At 34.1% G+C, this 19,772-nt stretch overlaps 1 protein-coding gene and 1 long non-coding RNA gene across 2 annotated transcripts; both read right to left on the bottom strand.

The window, feature by feature from the left end:
* Positions 1 to 2,958: 2,958 nt before the first annotated feature.
* Positions 2,959 to 6,182, bottom strand: LOC128174674 (uncharacterized). Its single transcript, XM_052840168.1, has 3 exons — positions 6,088 to 6,182; positions 3,784 to 4,072; positions 2,959 to 3,261 (listed from the first exon to the last, which is right to left on the bottom strand). The coding sequence occupies exons 1-3, from the start codon at positions 6,180 to 6,182 to the stop codon at positions 3,238 to 3,240; spliced, it is 408 nt and encodes a 135-aa protein (XP_052696128.1). The 3' UTR covers positions 2,959 to 3,237.
* Positions 6,183 to 14,025: 7,843 nt separating this feature from the next.
* LOC128172837 (uncharacterized) lies at positions 14,026 to 19,370 on the bottom strand. Its single transcript, XR_008242346.1, has 3 exons — positions 19,143 to 19,370; positions 18,502 to 18,693; positions 14,026 to 15,785 (listed from the first exon to the last, which is right to left on the bottom strand). It is a non-coding gene; the product is annotated as an uncharacterized LOC128172837 (long non-coding RNA).
* Between the last annotated feature and the right edge of the window lie 402 nt (positions 19,371 to 19,772).

Raw genomic sequence — 19,772 nt, 5'->3', positions numbered from 1 at the left:
ATGAAAGATGGTGGGGTGTGCATCACCATCAGTAGGACCAAGCTCAGTTGTCCTGGTGAAAATTTGGGGTTTGGAATAGGTGGTCTTTGTTGGATGTCTTCATCACTCTTTCCGTCTATATTATTGCAGCATTTTTTAGAGAGCCATTTACTCAAAATGACTAGGGGTGTGGCGACTGATGCTGCAATTGCCCACATTAAAAATCTTACAATTATAAGAAAAAAATTTAAAATATTTTTTAGACATTTGACAACTGGGTAAAAAAATGAATATATGACATGCATTAACAGCTCCTTTTTTAATTATAATCAGTTAATTGTGCTGATCTTTAGTTACTTTTTAAAATTAAACTTCTGAAAATTGTTTGGTTTTGGAAAGGATCATATTTCAATTATCATTCAACATATCTGTTCCAGTTAAACAACATAAAATTATAATGAATGTGTAGTAGTTACCTAAGACCTTGTCTGTTAATAAGATTTTTTTCCATCACTGGAATTCATAGCTTTTTGGAACTTCTCCTTGAAATCCTCTATAGACGTTCCTGTAATAAAAAATCCATAAGCTTATGATGGAAAGATACTTTGATGGATTGGTTTTTGCTATCATTCAAATTTTTACTTAGTTAGAGGTCCATGGGTCACATCGCTAGCCTAAGCAACAATAGCTGGTATCAAAGCAATGTAATGAATGTCATATGAAATATCAAGAAACAAGATTCTGAATGAAAAGTAACCCCTTAAGCTGATGCAAGCTTACAGGGATTAGGTACTGTTCTTATGCAGGATCAAGAATATGGTCGACGAATCATTGCGTATGCTAGTAGAACTCTTCATGGATCTGAGCGTAATGATGCCAACTACAGCTCTGCCAAACTGGAACGTTTAGCTGTTAAGTGAGCAGTTACGGAGAAGTTTAAAGACTACCTCTATGGTGCCAAATTCGAAATCTTGACAGACAACAACCCCCTGTGCTACCTTCAAAGTACATCAAAACTGGGTGCAGTGGAACAGAGATGAGCTGCTCAACTAGCTATGTACAACTTTGAAATCAAATACAGAACAGGAAAAACCAACCAAGCTGCCACCGCACTGTCAAGATTACCCAGACAAGGAACAGAGATTCCAGCGAAGGTTTTTTATGATCATGTTAGAAGAAGCTATGCAGACTTCAAATGAACACAGCAACATGACTGTGGATTGTAATGCAATCTACACCTTACCGAAGTATAGCACCGAGGATATCCAAAGTATGCAGCAAGAATATTCTGTCATTGGTCGGTTTCTCTCATATTTCAAGTCTGCATCTAAGCCAAAAGGATCAGAGCGACAGAAGGAATCTCCACCAGTACTGGACATGTTGCGACAATGGATCGTATGAAGCTGATGGATAATGTACTCTTTCGACAAGTAAATGATCCAAACGAGGGGCTTATTAGACAACTTGTCCTTCCACATTGCCTACGACCAGAGGTACTAAGGCTTCTACATGATCAAGCATTATCTGAAGATTTGATCACGACGATGAGACCAGTCTTGCAGATCAACAGCGAGTAGCGTGAGTAATCTCTTCTTTTGTCATTGTATCTTCTTTTTGATTAATACCATAAACTGGGCGATTAAGTTTTAGATTTCTGTTATCGTTGTCGTGGGAAAACTAACATTGCATTACAGTTATTTTTTCCCCACACGTTCGATGATTTCGATCGAGCGCACACAAGGACAGGTGTAAAAATGAAATATTTTTAATTTAGAGATTGAAAAAGTAAAGTAATAAAAACTTATGGACAACTTTTTATTCTTGGTGTTGTGTATACACTCCTCTGTTCGTGTGAGTAGAGAAGAGTGCAATTGATTATTGTCGAACATGCGCAGATCTAAAGGGAGTGGGTTGGGTCCCAACCAACCAACCCCCATTCTCCTTGATTAATGAAAAATAATTAGATTTATATAGTGAAGTTATGCCTCGCACCCCCCACCCCCGGTAAACAATTATCCTTCGGAACACCCCCCCCCCTTCTGAAAAAAAAATTCTGGATACGCTCATGGCGGAATATTTTCTATTTTCATTTTGCAAATTATAATGTGTCCCCCCCCCCCCCTTAAATTTAGATTTTACACTCGGAAGGGATTCGTCCAGGAGCCAGTTTTACTAAAGGTCGTAACTCGAAACGTAGACGTAACTTAGGCTGATTTTGCGTTTTACTGAAGGTCGTATCTTACTTTTTGGCGTAGATTTACGTCAAAATCTACGGGTCACGTGCAGCAGACGTAGGAATGTACGCAGCGTAATAAAAACCGCGACGTACCTACTGTTGCAACTTGCACTTAGAAGAGAAAGGGTTTTCCGCGATAGGAGTCAGCCGCTAAACGCTCTGGATGACGTGGATTTGATCTCACGGTATAGATTTCCGAGGAGAGTTCTTTTAGAACTTATTGATGCCGTTGATGCCACATGTAGACCTGCAACGAATAGATCCTACTCTATTCCCACACAAATGCAGGTATAATGTAAACAAAACTAAGGTTGATGAATTGTTGTCTCCCTTTGGAGAGCTCCCTAACAAAGTTGTGCACCCGTTCATGAAATTATTCGTTCTCTGAAAGTTTTAAGCATATACTTTTTCCAAGCTGGCTATCCAAGATAGCAACATCATTGAGCATTCAAGCATCTGCGATGAATAGCTACCGAGAAATCTTTGACGAAAATTTGTTTTAAAATGTTGGCTAAAAAAAACCAAAGTACTCATTAAACAGGAAGTTGACGTCAGATTGGTACAAAAATATATCTCACGATATGGCATGCCAAAACATACACTGAAAAATTTCAAGCATCTGCTATAAATAGTTGCCGAGAAATCTTTGACGAAAATTTGTTTGAAAATTTTGGCTAAAAATAAACAAATTACTCAATAAACAAGAAGTTGATGTCCGATTGGTACAAAAATATATCCCACGATATGGCATGCCTTAACAAACACTGTGTAAAAATTTCAAGCATCTGCGATAAACAGTTGCTGAGATAAATGGGACAGAAATTTTTGTTACGGACGGACAGACAGACGGACGGACAGACAGACAGAAGACACACAAGGGTAAAACAGTATACCCCCTCTCCTTCGGAGCGGGGGTATAAAAATATATTGTGACGATATTGATTTAGGATTCAGGAACAGCAAAAACCGTTGTTTTCTCTCTACCTCAACACAAGTATGAATATATAAAGACTCCTGCTCCATCACTCCAGAATCTTTTGCCCCATCTATAATAAATGAGTAAAATTTAGCATTTCCAACAAAAAGCACTGTTTTAGTGGTTTCTGCCTATGTAATTCTTAAATACTCGCCCTGCTTTATCATTATCATATACTGTACCTATGCCTAACCCTTTTGCTTTATCAAGTTTGTACAACCATACATAGTCTTTGAACAATTTGTCTAATTTGGCAACTGCATGTGCATTTCTGAATCTTACTGAAACTTTCATTAGATTAGCTTCATTCAATTTTCTCAGTGCTATTGCTGCATGTGTATCTGTATTCCAATTTTCAGATTGTCTTTAAAATGTCCACTTTTTAATGTTATTGTCTTCAGGTAAGCACCCCACTGCAAATTCTACTGTTTTCTTAAATCATTAGTCCTTAGTTTACACCACCTCCCATGCTATACTGGTTAATGTGATATATCGAGTCGGCGTAGGTATGAGAGTAACAATTAACCAATTCCATTTGATATACATGTATATGATTAATCAAAAGATCTCAAGAGTCAGAAAATAAACTTACCATCCACAGTTTAATTGCTTTGTCAAGATCAAATTCCGGAACATATTTGGACTGAAGCTGAATGGTCAGCAAGTCATTCAGTGTGGTTGTCTTCATCCTTCGTCTTCGCTTGCCCTTGCAGAATTTCATTTCTGAAAATGTACACTCATTGGCAACATATGTTGGGGGAAAACAAAGAATCAAGTCCAAAAGCCTAAACACGTTCCGAACACCATAGTTAGCTAACTGGGTATGAACTGTAGGCCAGGTCAAAGAAATCCTGCTCTGGTACCTTAGGGAAAACAAAAACCTTGTTCAACACTCTATAGACTAAGTTACAAGTTATATTATTTGCTGCATTTCTATTAAAGAGAAGCATAATACATACCTTCATACATTGCCTTCAATAGGGTCCATTCCTGAAACATATCCTCCAAATCACAATAAAAAAATGCTTCAAATTTGTTGGCCTGGAACCTTATTTCTTTCTTCCCAAATTCTATATAAAAAGTAAATTTATAATTTATTTTAAACATATTATATTGAATAATCAAATGGATTGCAATTGGGCAACAGGCAAAGCCTATGCAAACCCTTTTCCAAAGCACAAAGTCAAGCAGCGGTGACACAAAACAATCTATAGAATACAGCATTACCAGTTTACAGAGTTAAAAATTGTAATTGATATTTTTAAGAGACAGGGGATAATTGGATATTATATAATAATCTTGACTTTGTCATATATAAATTATAAGTTAATTTGTTGGTATGTTAACATATACATGAACACATTCATACCTACAAGTACATTTATAAACCCAATACCTCATTCATTCAATTTCATACCAACAGACAAACATAAGCATAGAGTTCTCATGATCCAAATTCAGTAACTAAAATAGTATTAAATAAATGAGCCAAACAGTATAGTAAATTTATGATATTTATCACATTTTAAAATCCATGTGCATTTAATACTTTCAAAATCTGCTAGAGATACATATATGTTAGTATTTGACAAACACTGATCAGATGAAATTGATGAATATCCTAAACTAAATTGGAACGTCAACCGAAACTAAACTTTTCAAATAGGATGACCTTATTGATTGATAAGTGCAAATTACACCTCACCCCCCCCCCCCCCTTTTTTTGCAATTATTTGTAAGAATGAATCACCCCATGGATGTGATATGTTTTGACTCTGGTAAAAGGGCACAAAGCTGCTGACTTTGTATTTTTCACTTCTTTTGGAAAGGTTTGACCTAATAAAAGTAATTGCATTTACCATAAAAGTAATTGCATTTACAATAAAATCAGCTCGATTAGAAACTTTTTTGACCTTATGGGTCAAGTTAATTTCTACTTTTATTCAATATTTTTGTATTAGTGATTTCTGTTGACAAATAATTGTGCTGGTTCAATTTATTTTAACACAGATTTACTACACTTCACTTAATACAATGAACTGTTGCTCAAAAAGGGCACATTTTGTGTCATCATGTATAGGTCAGCTCTCTTCAAGTTTTGAAACTTTGGGGGTTCTTCAATTATAGGATCAATTGCTACACCCGATTTTCCATTATCTTTTTTGACCCTCTAATGTTATGAGGGTCACAATTAAACTATATAAGTAAAGGTAAAAACTTTATCAGTACCGCACTTTGTCTTCATTTCACACCGAGTATCTTTTATTAACTTGGTTTTTCCGTTATGTAAATATTCCGTTGAAAAATCCGGTTATTAAAATGGCGGGCGGGCGGCTGCCAAAAGGGTATCCTCATTGTACGGATAACTCCTCCTACAGTTTTCAAGATAGGAAGTTGTTGTTTTGCAGATAAATTGTACATATATCAGAGGTGTGCATATTGCTAGGATTTTGATTTCCGATAATTTATGAAAAAAATACTAGCTTTTGTACTTAGTCACTTTTGGCAAAATATTGCTTATAGGGTACCCTCATTGTATGTATAACTCCTCCTACAGATTTCAAGATAAAAAGTTGTTGTTTTGCAGATCAATTGTACATAGGGTATATCAGAGGTGTGCATATCGCTAGGATTTTGATTTCTGATAATTTATGAAAAAAATACTAGCTTTTGAACTTAGTCACTTTTTGGCAAAATATTGCATATAGGGGTACACCATTTCACTGGATATGGGTTGACATGGATTATGGATAAAGTTCACATAAAAGAAAACCCGGTTTGCTGTCACATTGACAGCTTTTCACTTGTTACGTGTTGAATTGTAAAAATGCAATTTGCTGTTTTTCTCCTGTTCGGGTTTGTTGGACTGTCGGCCCAACATTGTAATAATGTGAACCGTTGTTGTCGGGAAACCGCTCGTGGGTTTGATTGCGCCTTGAAGAGGGAGCCATGCTCCTGTATCTTTTTATGCGGGGTGGCGGACAAAGCCATTGTGGATATTGGTCGGGCCACCCACAGAATATTTGCTTCAGAGAGGCTAATTATTCATCAGCAGAGCACCACCATCTATACACGGATGCCGTGTCAAGGTATTTTTTTGATAATATTTATTCAAAGATATCATATTTTTTATGTAAAAAAATATTTACAAAAAAAGGGGGGGGGGGATAGTTACAAAAAAGGGGGGTGAGGATTATGAATTTGTAACTGTTAAAAATTTTTTTGTTCTACACACATCTTAAAAATATTATAGGCAAGAGATTGTAAGTGATGTTTCATACTACCCGACTGTACAATTTTACCGCAACTCTGGTTATCAGTGAACCATTTTACATCTTTGTTCACAGGCACGTAGCATCAGGGGGGGCCAGGGGGGGCCTGGCCCCCCCACTTTTTCTCGCAGCAACCAATTTTTTAAAATTTACATATAGAAAATGGAATTATCATTGAGTTGGCCCCCCCACTTTTTTGGGAGTATGTAAAAAATTGATATGAAAAGAAGGAAATGAGTAGTGAAAGTGAAGTTATATAGTAAGCATAGTAAGCCAGCCCCCCCCCCCCCCAGCCCCCCCCCCCCCCCCCCCCCCCCCCCCCCCCCCCCACGGATTAGGATTTTGAAGATTTTGGGAAACGTAACTTTTTCCTTTTTTTTTTTTTTTTTTTTTTTTTTTTTTTTTTGCTTGTCAAGATTTTTTGGATGAGTCTGGCCCCCCCACTTTCAAAAACGATGCTACGTGCCTGGTTCACCAAACTATTTTTACATCTTTGTTCACCAAACTATCTTTAAAAGAAGCTAACGCTAGTTTGATGTCTCGCAGCTCTCTCCAAGTAGAGCTCATACTCTTTTCAGACTCTTTCCACATTAAATGATAACATTTTGAATCAACTTGGACAGTGTAAGCTCCTGACGCTAAACTACTCGCATCTGAGTAAACTATGACACCTTTCTTAGTCGGTGTTTTTAGATACCGTGTTTTGCAGAAGATATGCATTGTAGCCAAAAATTACATTCGTTCAGAACCTCAATACAATAATATCGACCCATGAATTTCTAGATGCTATCGCAATTGAAGAGAATCTTGTCATTATGCTACATATGTTACCTATAATCGATGACATTGAGATAATCTTTCCAACCACTCTCGCTAACTCTCTAGCCGTCACTCTAGGAAAACTCTTTACTAGTTTCTGCAATAAACCAACTGTGTCATCAATCCGTGTTGTGGGCACTGACATAGAAAAAAAGACTTTGAATCCCACAAAATTCCTAACCTTTCTAAATTCTGCGTTGGGTAAAATATAGATTTTTTAAAATTGATGAGTAGTCCGAATTCTGATGAGCTGTTTTGTATAAATTCAGAAACTGACAAACATTCATGTTTTGATGGAGCAAATACAAAACCATCATCTAGGTAAAGTACTATCTTTATACCCCTCTTTCTCCAAAATTTGACAATAGGTCTAAGATATTTCGTAAAAATAAGCCGAATGGCAGGACAGTATAACAATAATACTTGTCATTCCATGAAAACCCAAGGTACTTCTGAAAACTTTCGGAAATATCTATATGATTTGAGATCGAATTTTAGGCAATACATGTAACAATCTTTTTTCAAAATAATCCATAGCTGTTTTCCATTCTTTAAACTTAATTTTTTCATATTTCACATAATTATTAAGTCAAATCTAGTATCAACCTCTTTTTCGATCTGTTCTCTGTTACGCTGAGAGGACTTACAATATATGGTCTATGTGTAACTTCTACAACACAGCCTGTCTTATTTAATTGAGATATTTATGATGTGACGAAGTTGGCGTTGTTTGTTGCAGATTTATTGTTTCGAACAGGCATCGGCGGTGGAATAGAGACAAAAGGAATTTCATAACCAGAATAAATGACTTTCAATATATATTAAAAAGCCCCAATGTCTTCCCATTTTTTGCAATGCCTTTGTAAACTATGTTTTATACTACATTCCGTTTTACTTTCTCCCTCAGCGCCATTTGAACAACCTGTATCCTTATCATTGACTTTGTGTGGCCATTCCCTTTGGACAGTTGGACTTCCAGTACCCTGTTGCGAAGCAGTTGAAACAGACGTCATACGGCATAGGCTGCCTCCTTGACTGTTTGTTTCTGCCCTGGCCGTAGAGAAATGGCTGTTGTTGCTGCTGTTAAAACGCAGGAAAGGGCTGAAAAGAATTAGAAACACCAGGAAAAGACAGTTGAGCTGGGGATCCCGCTGTCTCCGCTGGAGGTGTTTTGCGTGTCCCGTATGACTGAAATGTCTTATTCTGTTTTTGGTGTCTAAGTGCCCTGTTTTCAGCGCTGCGAATATTCTTTTCATTATCAAAGTTGTCTGCGATTTCATTGCACTGATATTTGTTGACGGTTTTCCATCCGGCGGGTGACAAGTCGGCTATGCGTATGTGTTTTTGACGAGTTTTCAATGTTGTACTTAACTTTTTTCGTCAGGGTCTACTTGGGTTAGAGCTTATAGCGTGAAAAGTAATCCGTCAACATATAATTTATTTTACCAAATCTTTTTTCTAAGATGTCAATCTATAGAATAAACACCATGAATTGAAGTTTGAGTCCATAAAATAGTAAAAAAAAATTACCAAACGCGATTCTAGCATTGCATTTTTTGTATTCTATTTTGATACATCAGGTCCATAAAGCGTACTTACTTACAAAAATTTGCACAAAATTATTGATGATATATGGCTTAAATAAATATTTATACTCTATTTTGTATGTTCAGTTCTAATTTTCCCAAAATTGGTAATTATTTTTAGGAAAAACGGACGTCTGGCAAATGTCATAATTGTCAATAATTTTCGCAAGGGGGTACACCCGTCTGAGAGGTGATAACAAACAAACTAGCATGTAAACATACATATTTTCTTTTGTATATGTATTGCTAGAATGTATATTTATTATTTAAAGCTAAGCTTTTAATGATTGAGCCCATTTAGTGCCGAGTATAGGACTACCTTAAGAAATGTTTCGATTACAAATTTTGCATAAAAAGAAAACGAAATTCTCCGGAGAGGGTAAAAAACTACAAACAAAGAATACAAAATGTAAACAATCTCAATATGAAACAGACCCCAAAAAAATATGACAAGAGTGGGTTTCCATGGTTTTAAATTTTAACACATCTCAAAGAACAGCTTATTCCATCGAAATCATTTCCATGAGTTAAGGATGACGTTTACTCAGAATGAAAAAAAATTCCACTGATGATAATGAAAAACCAACTATTGTGTGTTATAGACCTTACATGGTAGTGTTAATCTTCACTTTCAAAAAAGTAGGTCAATGACCTACTTTTTTAGTTAATGGCCGTTGAATATTTTTTTGAAAATTTAAGAAAAACCCATAAAAATTTTACACTATGATTGAGATTTTTTTAACTGTGAAAATAATACAAATTGCCTAACTCTTTAACAAATGAAATACAGTTTATGAATGGTAGTGTCATTAAATAGATACATGTACAATGCATAAAGTTTTCATTCACAATTTTTATAGATATTCTTGTCCGAATTTCCTCTATCAGTTTTCAAATTACTACCCATTTTTGATTCAATATAACGAAAAACTGAATGATGATAATGCTAAAACATTTATAGTATTAAACGAATTTTATTGACCTTTCTCTGCTGGCATAAAATTTATATAAGGTCAATGATCAAAATTTTGAGATATGGTGTCTTTTATCATTTTTAGGCATTTTTCAATATTTTTGTAGTGTGTGCCTTACGATTATCTAAACGAAAAAGCAAGATAAAACCAACAAAAAATATGCAAAATTATGTTGACTAACAAATAAAATCTTAACTTTAAATATTACAGTACTACCAAAAATATTTAGGTGGAAAACAACATCTGAAAAATTTAGTCCGAATTTCCTCTGTTTTGCTAAAAGTGTATCCCTAGCATGTTTGCAGATGCAATAATCAATCAATTGCTGCAAACAAAATGAACGACCAAAACAAAGACAGACAAAACCGCGCCAAATTCTCATCGACTCAATATGACAGTTAAAAAATCATATATGACTAGAAAACGAGTGTTATGCATTGGCCACACATCGTAATAATGAGAAGACACAAGACTTACTACATAGGTGGCTTTAAATGTGCTTGGAAATATGAGTCATCACCCCAAAGCAGAAATTTTTTTTAATTAATCAATCCATTGCTCAGTCTCCAGATTTCTGGAACTATAGATACCAGTTTTTTTTTTCTTTCAAGCAATTCAATTGCAATATACACAACTAACAATGCAAACACTTTTAAAAAATATTTATTAATTTTAAAACATGTCTATTTTCTCCTCCTGTCTGGGGGGAAGGGGACCTCTGTTAATCTGAAATTATATCAAACAAAATATTACTAAATTCATAGGGAAAAAAATACATTTTATTTATTTGTTTTTTTTTTCATTCATGTCTTTGAAATATTTGTTTGTTTATTCAAACAAAACACTGTTAAAGTCATGACAAAATAAAATACATTTTTTTTTTGAAGTTATATTTAATTTTTTTTGTTTGTTAATTTTATCTAAGACATTTAATCAAAGAGAATACTTTTGAATTCATGACAAAAAAAATTTTATTTTCAATCATCAACATAGACTTACTTTTCCAATCATTTCTCGGGCTCCTCGGGCTCCATCGCCGCGGTGGAGGTGCTGGCCGAGGCCATGCTTGTATTTCCCTCAAGCGATCTGAAATTCATTGTACACAAACCTAATCATTAAGTTAGAGAAATTTTTATCTAATTCATTAACATATATATATATATATATATATATAAATCCAAGAAAAACCTCAGTGGTCGGTGAAATATATATAATTTAATTCTGGTTGTAACACGCTTTCTGATTGGCTAAAAAATTGGTTTATATCGTATAAAGAATGTTGCCCACGTCATAGTAAGACTAACGTCAAAAAACGTATCAATACGCCTGACGTTACGTTTGAATTTTCTACAATATTACGTCATTTTAAAGGTAAAATGACCGTTTTTATCTACAATGAAGAGTAAAAAAATTAAATTATAAGCAATGAATTCATTATTTATTAATTTTATACGATATAAAATGGTTTGTAACAGTTTACGCTTCGCGGTTTATAAAGCGTAAACTGCCCCAAACCATTTTATATCGTATAAAACAAATAAATATTGAATTCATTCCTTAAATAAAACTTAAATAAATGAAAACACAAAGATCGAGTAAAACATAAGCGCTTTCATTTTCTTCAGATGTTTTAAAATACTAACATGGTAGCGTTTGTTATGACGTCATAATAGTTTAACGGCGTCTTCAAGTCTTTGAATGACGTCATATTTTCCCGTATGTTTAGATATCACAATACTAATAATAACAGATTATATAACACGGTTAAAACATGAATAAAATATTTAGAATACTCTGAGGTTACATGCTGCTATTCAATTTAGGTTTAAAAGTTCTTATAAAATGTTTTTCTTTATCACGCCTTTCAACAGTGTTAGAATTGTACATTTTATAGAACGGAGAAACAGTAAATGATTTTTTTCTGCACAGGTCGGTCCAGGTGTTCACTAACTTTAAGTTTGCGGTATTCCGGTTGGTTGTGCTGTTTGTGAATTCGGATTCTTTCCCGTAAGGTACTTCCCGTTTCTCCAATATATAGTTCCCCGCAACCTGAGCACGTGATAACATATAATAGATTTCTTGTTTGACACGACATGTTGTTGTTAACGATAAACTGTTTCCCACCAAAATTAAAATGATGTCCTTGTTTGATATAGGGAGAAGTGCCACATCGCGAATCCTGGCATTTAGTAACTTTAAACTCCGATTTTTCTTTGAAATTGGATTTAGTAAGGATGCGTCGAAGATTCTTCGGCTGTCTTTTGCTGTTTATAAATTTTTGTTTTTCAAATATCTTAGCCATTGTTTCATCAGTCTTATATATATATATATATATATATATATATATATATATATATATATATATATATATATATATATATATATATATATATATATATTCGTGACAATAATATTCCCATTATATCTATCTTATTTTCAACCTTAAATGTAAACTTACCCAAATACAGTGTCATCCCTATGTAAAAAAAATAAATTAATATAAACCAAATAAAAAATAAATAAATATAGAATTAACTAGAGCAGAGCTCGTGGCAAAGCCACGAGTAGGTCTTCCGTTGTTGCTGCGAGATGAAAATTTATGTGATTTGGTGTCAAACGATTATAATGACTAATGACTAAAATTTCACTTCTGCTTTTGTTATAAAAACGTGCTGTGATTGAAAGCCTGTATAAAGACAGGAAGAAAATGTTTTAGGAAAACTATTTGTCGAACACAGTTTGTGTAATTGTTTTGAAAACTCTTTAAGGCCCTGTCACACGAAGTTGCGTTCCCAGGGCGTGTTCACGGCGTTGTAAAATTCATGGAATCGCCGTAGGATTGCAAGGAAAATTCAGAAAGGCGTTCTTACAGAGCTCCCAACTACGTTTCCACAGAGTTCTACTTGGCGATTGACTGCCCTCTCGCTGGGTATCCGCCGAGTACTCATGACGTGCTAGGAGTTTTTACCGCGCTTCCACTGCGTGCTCTGCGCGCTGACTGCGTGCACATGCGCTGTTGGAGTCTTTACGGCGCTGTCATGGCGACCTTACTCCACTTCTACAGCGTGTTTATCGGAACGCAGAGCCACGGTGCGTACTTTGTGCATGTTCAAAGTGCGCGCCGTCGCATGGCGTTCTAAAATGTTCTACGCAAGGATATCCCACCGCGGCGAACGAAGATGCCGTTGAGTTGTTACGGCGCTGTAGAAGACTCTAGTTCGTTTACCATGGCCTTTTACATTATTCAATTACGCAGCGGGATCGCTGTGAGGACGCAGCTCGAGTGTGACATGGGTTTAAACAATGAGAAGTTTAATGGCGAGTTAAATTTTTCAGGGTAGCATGGATAGTTATATATAACATGTACTCATGATTCATGTCTGGAAATGTACGTAAAAACGTGCATAAAAAACACGGAACTTCTGTAAATAAATCTTTCTAATTTTTTTAAGACTATGTGCAAGTTTGAATTTGTTTCGTGCTGTCAAAATTTGGTAAATAGCCAAAATTGATGGCATCTATGAAAATTGATTCAGGGCTGATATTATTTGATAATACGAGTAGACTTGAACATTTAAAATAATAATCAGCTATCAGAGATCATCGGGAGAATTTATGCATAAGTGAGCGTCTAAATTTTACTCCTGATATACAGACACCGCTATGTAACGTACAATTTAATAACATTATTTACAGAAATAAATATTACTTCTTTCTACGATGCAATAATATTCAAAATCCCTATTTTTAGGTCATTTTTTTCTCCTTTATCGGATCAACAGTTATTCTCTCGGAGAAAGTTTACGTATGTATTTAAAAAAAAGGGAGAAACTTCAATAAAAATAAGCGAAATATAATGGTGTTACGGTTTTTATTTCCAGTTAATTTAATTAAATGTGACAAAGGCGCATATTCGGTCGGATTTTTGGTAACTTGTACATGAAGTAAATTTGATGTAAGTTCCATGTTTGTTTTTTGTGGGTTTTTTTTTGTTTTTGTTTTTTTTTGTTTTTTGTTTTTTGCCTTTCTCTGCTTTATCATAAAGATATATCAAAAAACTACGTACATGTCACAAGCAATATTTGCCTTTTCTATTTATCTTGTATTTTAATAGATTGGGTAATCATTGTTGACCTAAAATTAGTATTCCACTGGCTGTAGCTAACCTTGTAAGTATAACTAACTGTTTCTATTAAGAAAGAGGATTTTCTATTCGTGTCCTCTTTTTTTCAGTGCAAAATGAAAAATGAACGCAATGCAATAACAGAAATGAACATGAATTTTATTCATTTTGGTCGTTGAATACAACATAAATTGGTGAACCCACCATCTTTTTCACACAAAAGCACATTTTACAGTACCTTTAAACCTTCATATTCCACAATAACAGTCAAAACATTGGTGACTCCACCAACTTATTTCATCGAATATCTCACTTACAAATAAACTTGGTGGGTCCACCAATGATAAAATATTGGCGATTCTATTTTTTAAACAGCATTAAATATCTCATTCACAAAGGGCCCTGGTGGTTCCGCCAAAATTCAATTGTGAATTTGTCTGCATACAGTTTTGTATTTCATTCAAAGATTTGGTGAACCCACCAACAGAGCAATGATAGCAACACATGTTATCAAACATTTCCGTTTTAATGAAACCTTAATTGGTGATTCCACCTAAATACAAATATGCAATAATCGTTTTGTCTTATACTTTACTGATTAAATTTGGTGAACTCAGACTTTCCTTATCCAAATATTTGGTGGATCCACCAAAATGAAATTATACAAATAAATAAAGAGTACAAAGTTGGTGCATTCACCAAAAGTTTCTAAACATTCATCGACTAAATAAACAGAAACACCACAATACATGTCAGTTTATATACAAAACAAGAAAGTTGGTGAAGCCACCAAAAAGATTGACAAAATTCAAAATACCCCTACTTTGTGGATCCACCAGATATCAAGTTATACGAATTATTAAAAAAACAGATTACAAAGTTGGTGGACTCACCAAAGAAACCCCCGGCCGGTAACAATTAGTTTATTGCTGCTGTTGAATACATAATTGGTGGGCCCACCAATATGAATGCTATGTTCAGTTTACATAAAAGATCAGAAAGTTTGTGAATCCACCAGAAAGATCAACATATCATCATAACTCATAATTGCCTTTGGATTTACAAAGCCATCAAAAAGGGAAAAAAGTGTAGAAAGAAATTTCAAAGAATATTGAAATATCATGAAGTATTTTTGAATTACAGTCGTGAAACATTTTATTACTTGCTTTAAACAAAGGGTTTACTTGTAACTTTTTCATCATCCATGATCACGTTTTGTATTGTGTCTGCACGTATTTTCTCTTTTTCATTTTTCATGAAGAGTTGACTAATTAGAAAACATTTGACATATTTCCTGCGCATGTGCGAAACAATGTCTCTATCTATTCACAGCATTGTTCCTTACTGTTCTTATATAGCTTAGTTTTTTTCACAGATGATTTGTAGTAATCAATATGACAACTTATTGACCATTTCCAATCAGTCAAGTGGATTAAACTTCTTTCTTCCAAAATGCAGTTAAAGATAAATGGGAAAAGTTTTGGTATTCCTCTTATGCTACGAATTTTGCGACACTTTAACTATGTTTGTTTACCTCCTTTGGGTTTCTTGTTACATGTAGGAGAGTCATCCATCCTTATATAGAACGTTTTCACTATCTAACCGTTGTTTGTAATCTTGTAGTGAAGTGGACGAGTAAATTTTCTCAATTCACACATACTATTTTGCACCAGGGTGTTAATGTCATAATTAAATTAATAATCATGTTGACGTTAAGAAGTAGCTCAATGGGATCATAGAACGTTCCGGCATCATTTACTCCTCAGTTTTTTAGCCTCGTTGCTGAATCATACATCCTCATGTACACAAGAAAATGGCACCTGAAAATACATATTTTTTTCAATCTTTTTAATTAGATCTTCGATAAAGGCAAAAAATCTATGTTTCCTATATCAAAAGTGATGATGCATTTCTATCCTTACAAATGAATACATTTTGCCAATAAAATAATGAAGTAACTGTTTACACCTTCAACGGGCACCAGGGGTGTGGGGGATTTTTTCTTCTTCTCGAAAACAGTCTTTTATCTGATACATTTAATTTGGGACAGTGATAAAACTCAATAGCGACATTTAACCTAAAGAACAAAATCTAGAAGAGATACGTCCCACTAATCATCCCCTTCCCCGTCTGTAATCAATGTCCTAATGCATGTACAGCTGTATTTATGCGATAATGGGTTCATATTTGATACAATAGATATTGCAAAAACGGTAATATTTTCAGCTGCATCATTAAACTGCATATTGAACAGTGGAAAGCCGGAAAAGTTTGTATTTTTCCCGTCAGATGCAACAAAAAAAATCTAAGCAACATACATGTACATCAGCTAAATACAATTATATATGATCAATTTCAGTTAAGTTTTAAGCATTGTCAACTCCTCAGAATATCACACCAGTTGCTACTTCATTCTATTTTTAAACCATAAGTCAAGGAAAAGAAATAAGGAAAAATTCGGAATAGAATAACGTACAAAAAAATGTTGATGAACACACAAATCCCCTTAATGTTTATCATCTAGTATATCAAATACATATCATTTGTTAAACATGGATTTTATTTTACTACTTCCATCCCATAATTTACATGTTAACTGCCTGTGAATTCATTTTACTATTTATAAAAGAAGTTGTTGTTAATTGAATAATTAAGATATTTTGGGTAAATCAATAAAATCTGACTTTCAATTCAACTGCGGTCAATTTGGATACATATGACTTAAATAATCAGAATACATAGAGACTGTCAAGAATATTTTTTCCTTAACTAACGCAAATCAGCATAAACCTAATTAATATAGCACAAACAGATTCTTTATCAGTTGTTATCAATTTTTCGATGAAAATCAAATCTTGAATAGGACACAATTTTATAATGTAAAAACTTTTACAAACAGCTGATGCATTAATTAAAATTTAGCGTTTAACTTTATACATCAAAATGTCGCAAAGTTTGATTCATAAAAAGCAATTTGAAATGAAATTTCATTGTTTTGTGTACACGTCATATTTATTTTCTGTTATAAAAAAAACTAAGCTGGGGAAACAACGTTTTTATTCACAAGAGGCCACACGACCTAAACGATTATATGAGTAACTTTAGCCATGCTGTGAAATTGGAGATTTTTTCGAAGCTATATTTATACCTTATATCCCAACCTTTTTCGTATGTCACAAAATTTGCAAAAAATATGAACATTTTGTAACTTCTTGTATAATCGTCAGCCATTTTCTGCGATTAAAAAAAACTAGGCAGTAGCATTCGAATTTGAATATAATTGTTGCGAAAAAGCGAGTATTTGATTATCGCAAAAATGACCAGATATACATTATTGTCGTGATTATCCCCCAGCACAAATTTCAACAATTAACAATCGTTATGAAGTTCAAATTGGTCGTCTGCATAAATAATATTATTTCTTTTCTAGTCCAGCTAATCTTAATGATTCTAATTTAAGTTTGTGACTTAAGTTAATATTAAGAAGTATCTAAATCAATGTTCAACATCAACTTGAATTTAGATGAAATAATGAGATAATGCGCAGTGCGTATCTCGGCTGAGCTTGGCAAGGCACGTAAATAACACGAATAAGGATAAGATAAAAGTCCGATATTTGTTTGGATGACAAAAATTAATTTCTCATTTCGACAGAATATTAATTTAGTTAATAGACAAGTAGTTATTTTATTTTATTTTTTTTTTACTTTTTACTTACTATAAGGACATTGTATACTACAAGTTCTAAAATATTTTTTTATTGCAACTTTCATATAATTGAACATATGTTATTTCATTTATTTGATTTTCAACAGGGATTTGCCTTGTATATTTCGTATTTTTACAGAAAAAAAATGAATATCGCTGCGCACAAAACTTGATCAGTATGATGCATACAAAATCAGTACTCTGTTTTGCATCAGAGCTCTGGGAGATTGTACATTCATGTTGTTCAATTCTAAATTTCATTAATACTTCAAGTGACCTTGAATTATTTAACATGTGATCATTATCTGTCATACATTATTGTAGAATATGGGATCCTACGTGACGTTGAGATTTATACATAAATGCAGTTTTTTGTATATAAACTTTACATGAATAAAATTTTTCTGTATGGCAATACTATTTAAATGATAGAGAACAGTGGTCATACGTAAATAGAAAGAGCTATTTTCACTTAATCCATACAACGGTTTTGTCTTTATCCCAACTACATGTACATGTTTTTGTTATGTAAACAAGACACTTAATTTGTGGGGGAGGGGGGGGGGGGCATTTTAAAGTTTGATTCGAGATCCATGTTTTATGAATCAAAATATGAAAAACAAATATTGCAAATAATATTTGCAATTCATTTCTTTCATAAATATAAGCAAAGCAATCTACCGTAAAAGACATCAACATCAAAACATGTGTTATAATCTTAGAAGCAAATATATCATTATAAATACCGGTATTTAAAGGAAGACTATAAACATAATCTTTACTATATAAAAGGATATATTTATAAACGTTTAGTGTATGACAACTTACCTTCGGGTAATGCTTTTGAATGGATCCTTTCAGCCAGTAGATTCATTAACGGGCGCTTGAATATTAGTATTGTGACATCTGATTCAAACGTAGGAATATGATCACAGCAACTTCCGAGTCCGAGCGTGTAGCCTTTTACGTGGTGTTCGAGAAAATCACGGCACATAACGGAGGAGGCTTTGTAAGAGTCTTCTAAACGGAAAAAAGGAACATTAGAATAATTTGACAGTGTCTTAACATGGTCAATGCAGACGTATTTGACAAATCGCCGATAGAAATGCCGAGATTACCACCAATGTTATTGAGATATTTTTTCCTAAAAATGCACTGCATGAAATAGAAATTCCAAATTTAACTATAGAGTTATTTGCCAACAGGCATGATAGGTTTTTGAAGCCTTCCAATGTTCTGACACAATCGGATTGTTCTCGGCATGACCCGCTATCCAAAAGAGAAACTTCACAATCGTCTGTTCCTTAACCCATTTTTTCAGCGTCCACATCGTTAGTATAAATGTAGGGAATTCTTAGGATTACGTTTTTATTGGTTCGAAAAAAAGCAAAATATTCGTGACGTAAAATTTGTATTCAAAGTAGTCTATTTTCTCCTTATATTTTAACTTCAACAATTTAAAAACGTACCTTTGACTTAGGATTTTTCTCCTCGTCATCCATGATTTACATGCAGTAACCAAATACGTTGTTTGTATCCTCGAAATGCAAAGCTTGTAAACATCTGAAACAATTCTATAGCGCGGACCGACCTGTTTATGCTAATACAAAAACGACCCAGCATGGCTCCACGGCAACCGTTCTACACTAATTAGGCCGCACCTTAGACCACTCACTCAGTCTAGATTTATTTCCCAATGAACAACTACAGACGTGTCTTCTTTCGATATGTAACATGCTCTACGATCTATCCAAGTCTCTCTCTTTCTCTCTCTTTCTCTCTCTCTCTCTCTCATTTTATTCAAGTGTTTTGGTAAACAGAAAAGATGTTACTTTATGTCACACACTTTTATACTAGAGAGAGAGAGAGAGAGAGAGAGAGAGACGGGCAGGTACATTTACACGTAGGCAAACAAAGGGACAAATAGACACTGTTTGTAATTTGTAAGGATACAGCCATAAGATAAGTCATGACATTTGACTCACGGGTTTGTAAAACTTTGCAAGGCTAACAGGGTTGTTCACATAATATTTCTTATTAATATCAAAAACTAACTCACAATGTTATACGAGGATTGTCCCAAAATTGCGTAGATAAGT

The sequence above is a fragment of the Crassostrea angulata genome, chromosome 2 (assembly GCF_025612915.1).
Source record: "Crassostrea angulata isolate pt1a10 chromosome 2, ASM2561291v2, whole genome shotgun sequence".
NCBI lineage: Eukaryota > Metazoa > Mollusca > Bivalvia > Ostreida > Ostreidae > Magallana > Magallana angulata.
The sequence above is the reverse complement of the archived record's forward strand: the minus strand, read 5'-3'. Positions and strand labels throughout refer to the sequence as shown.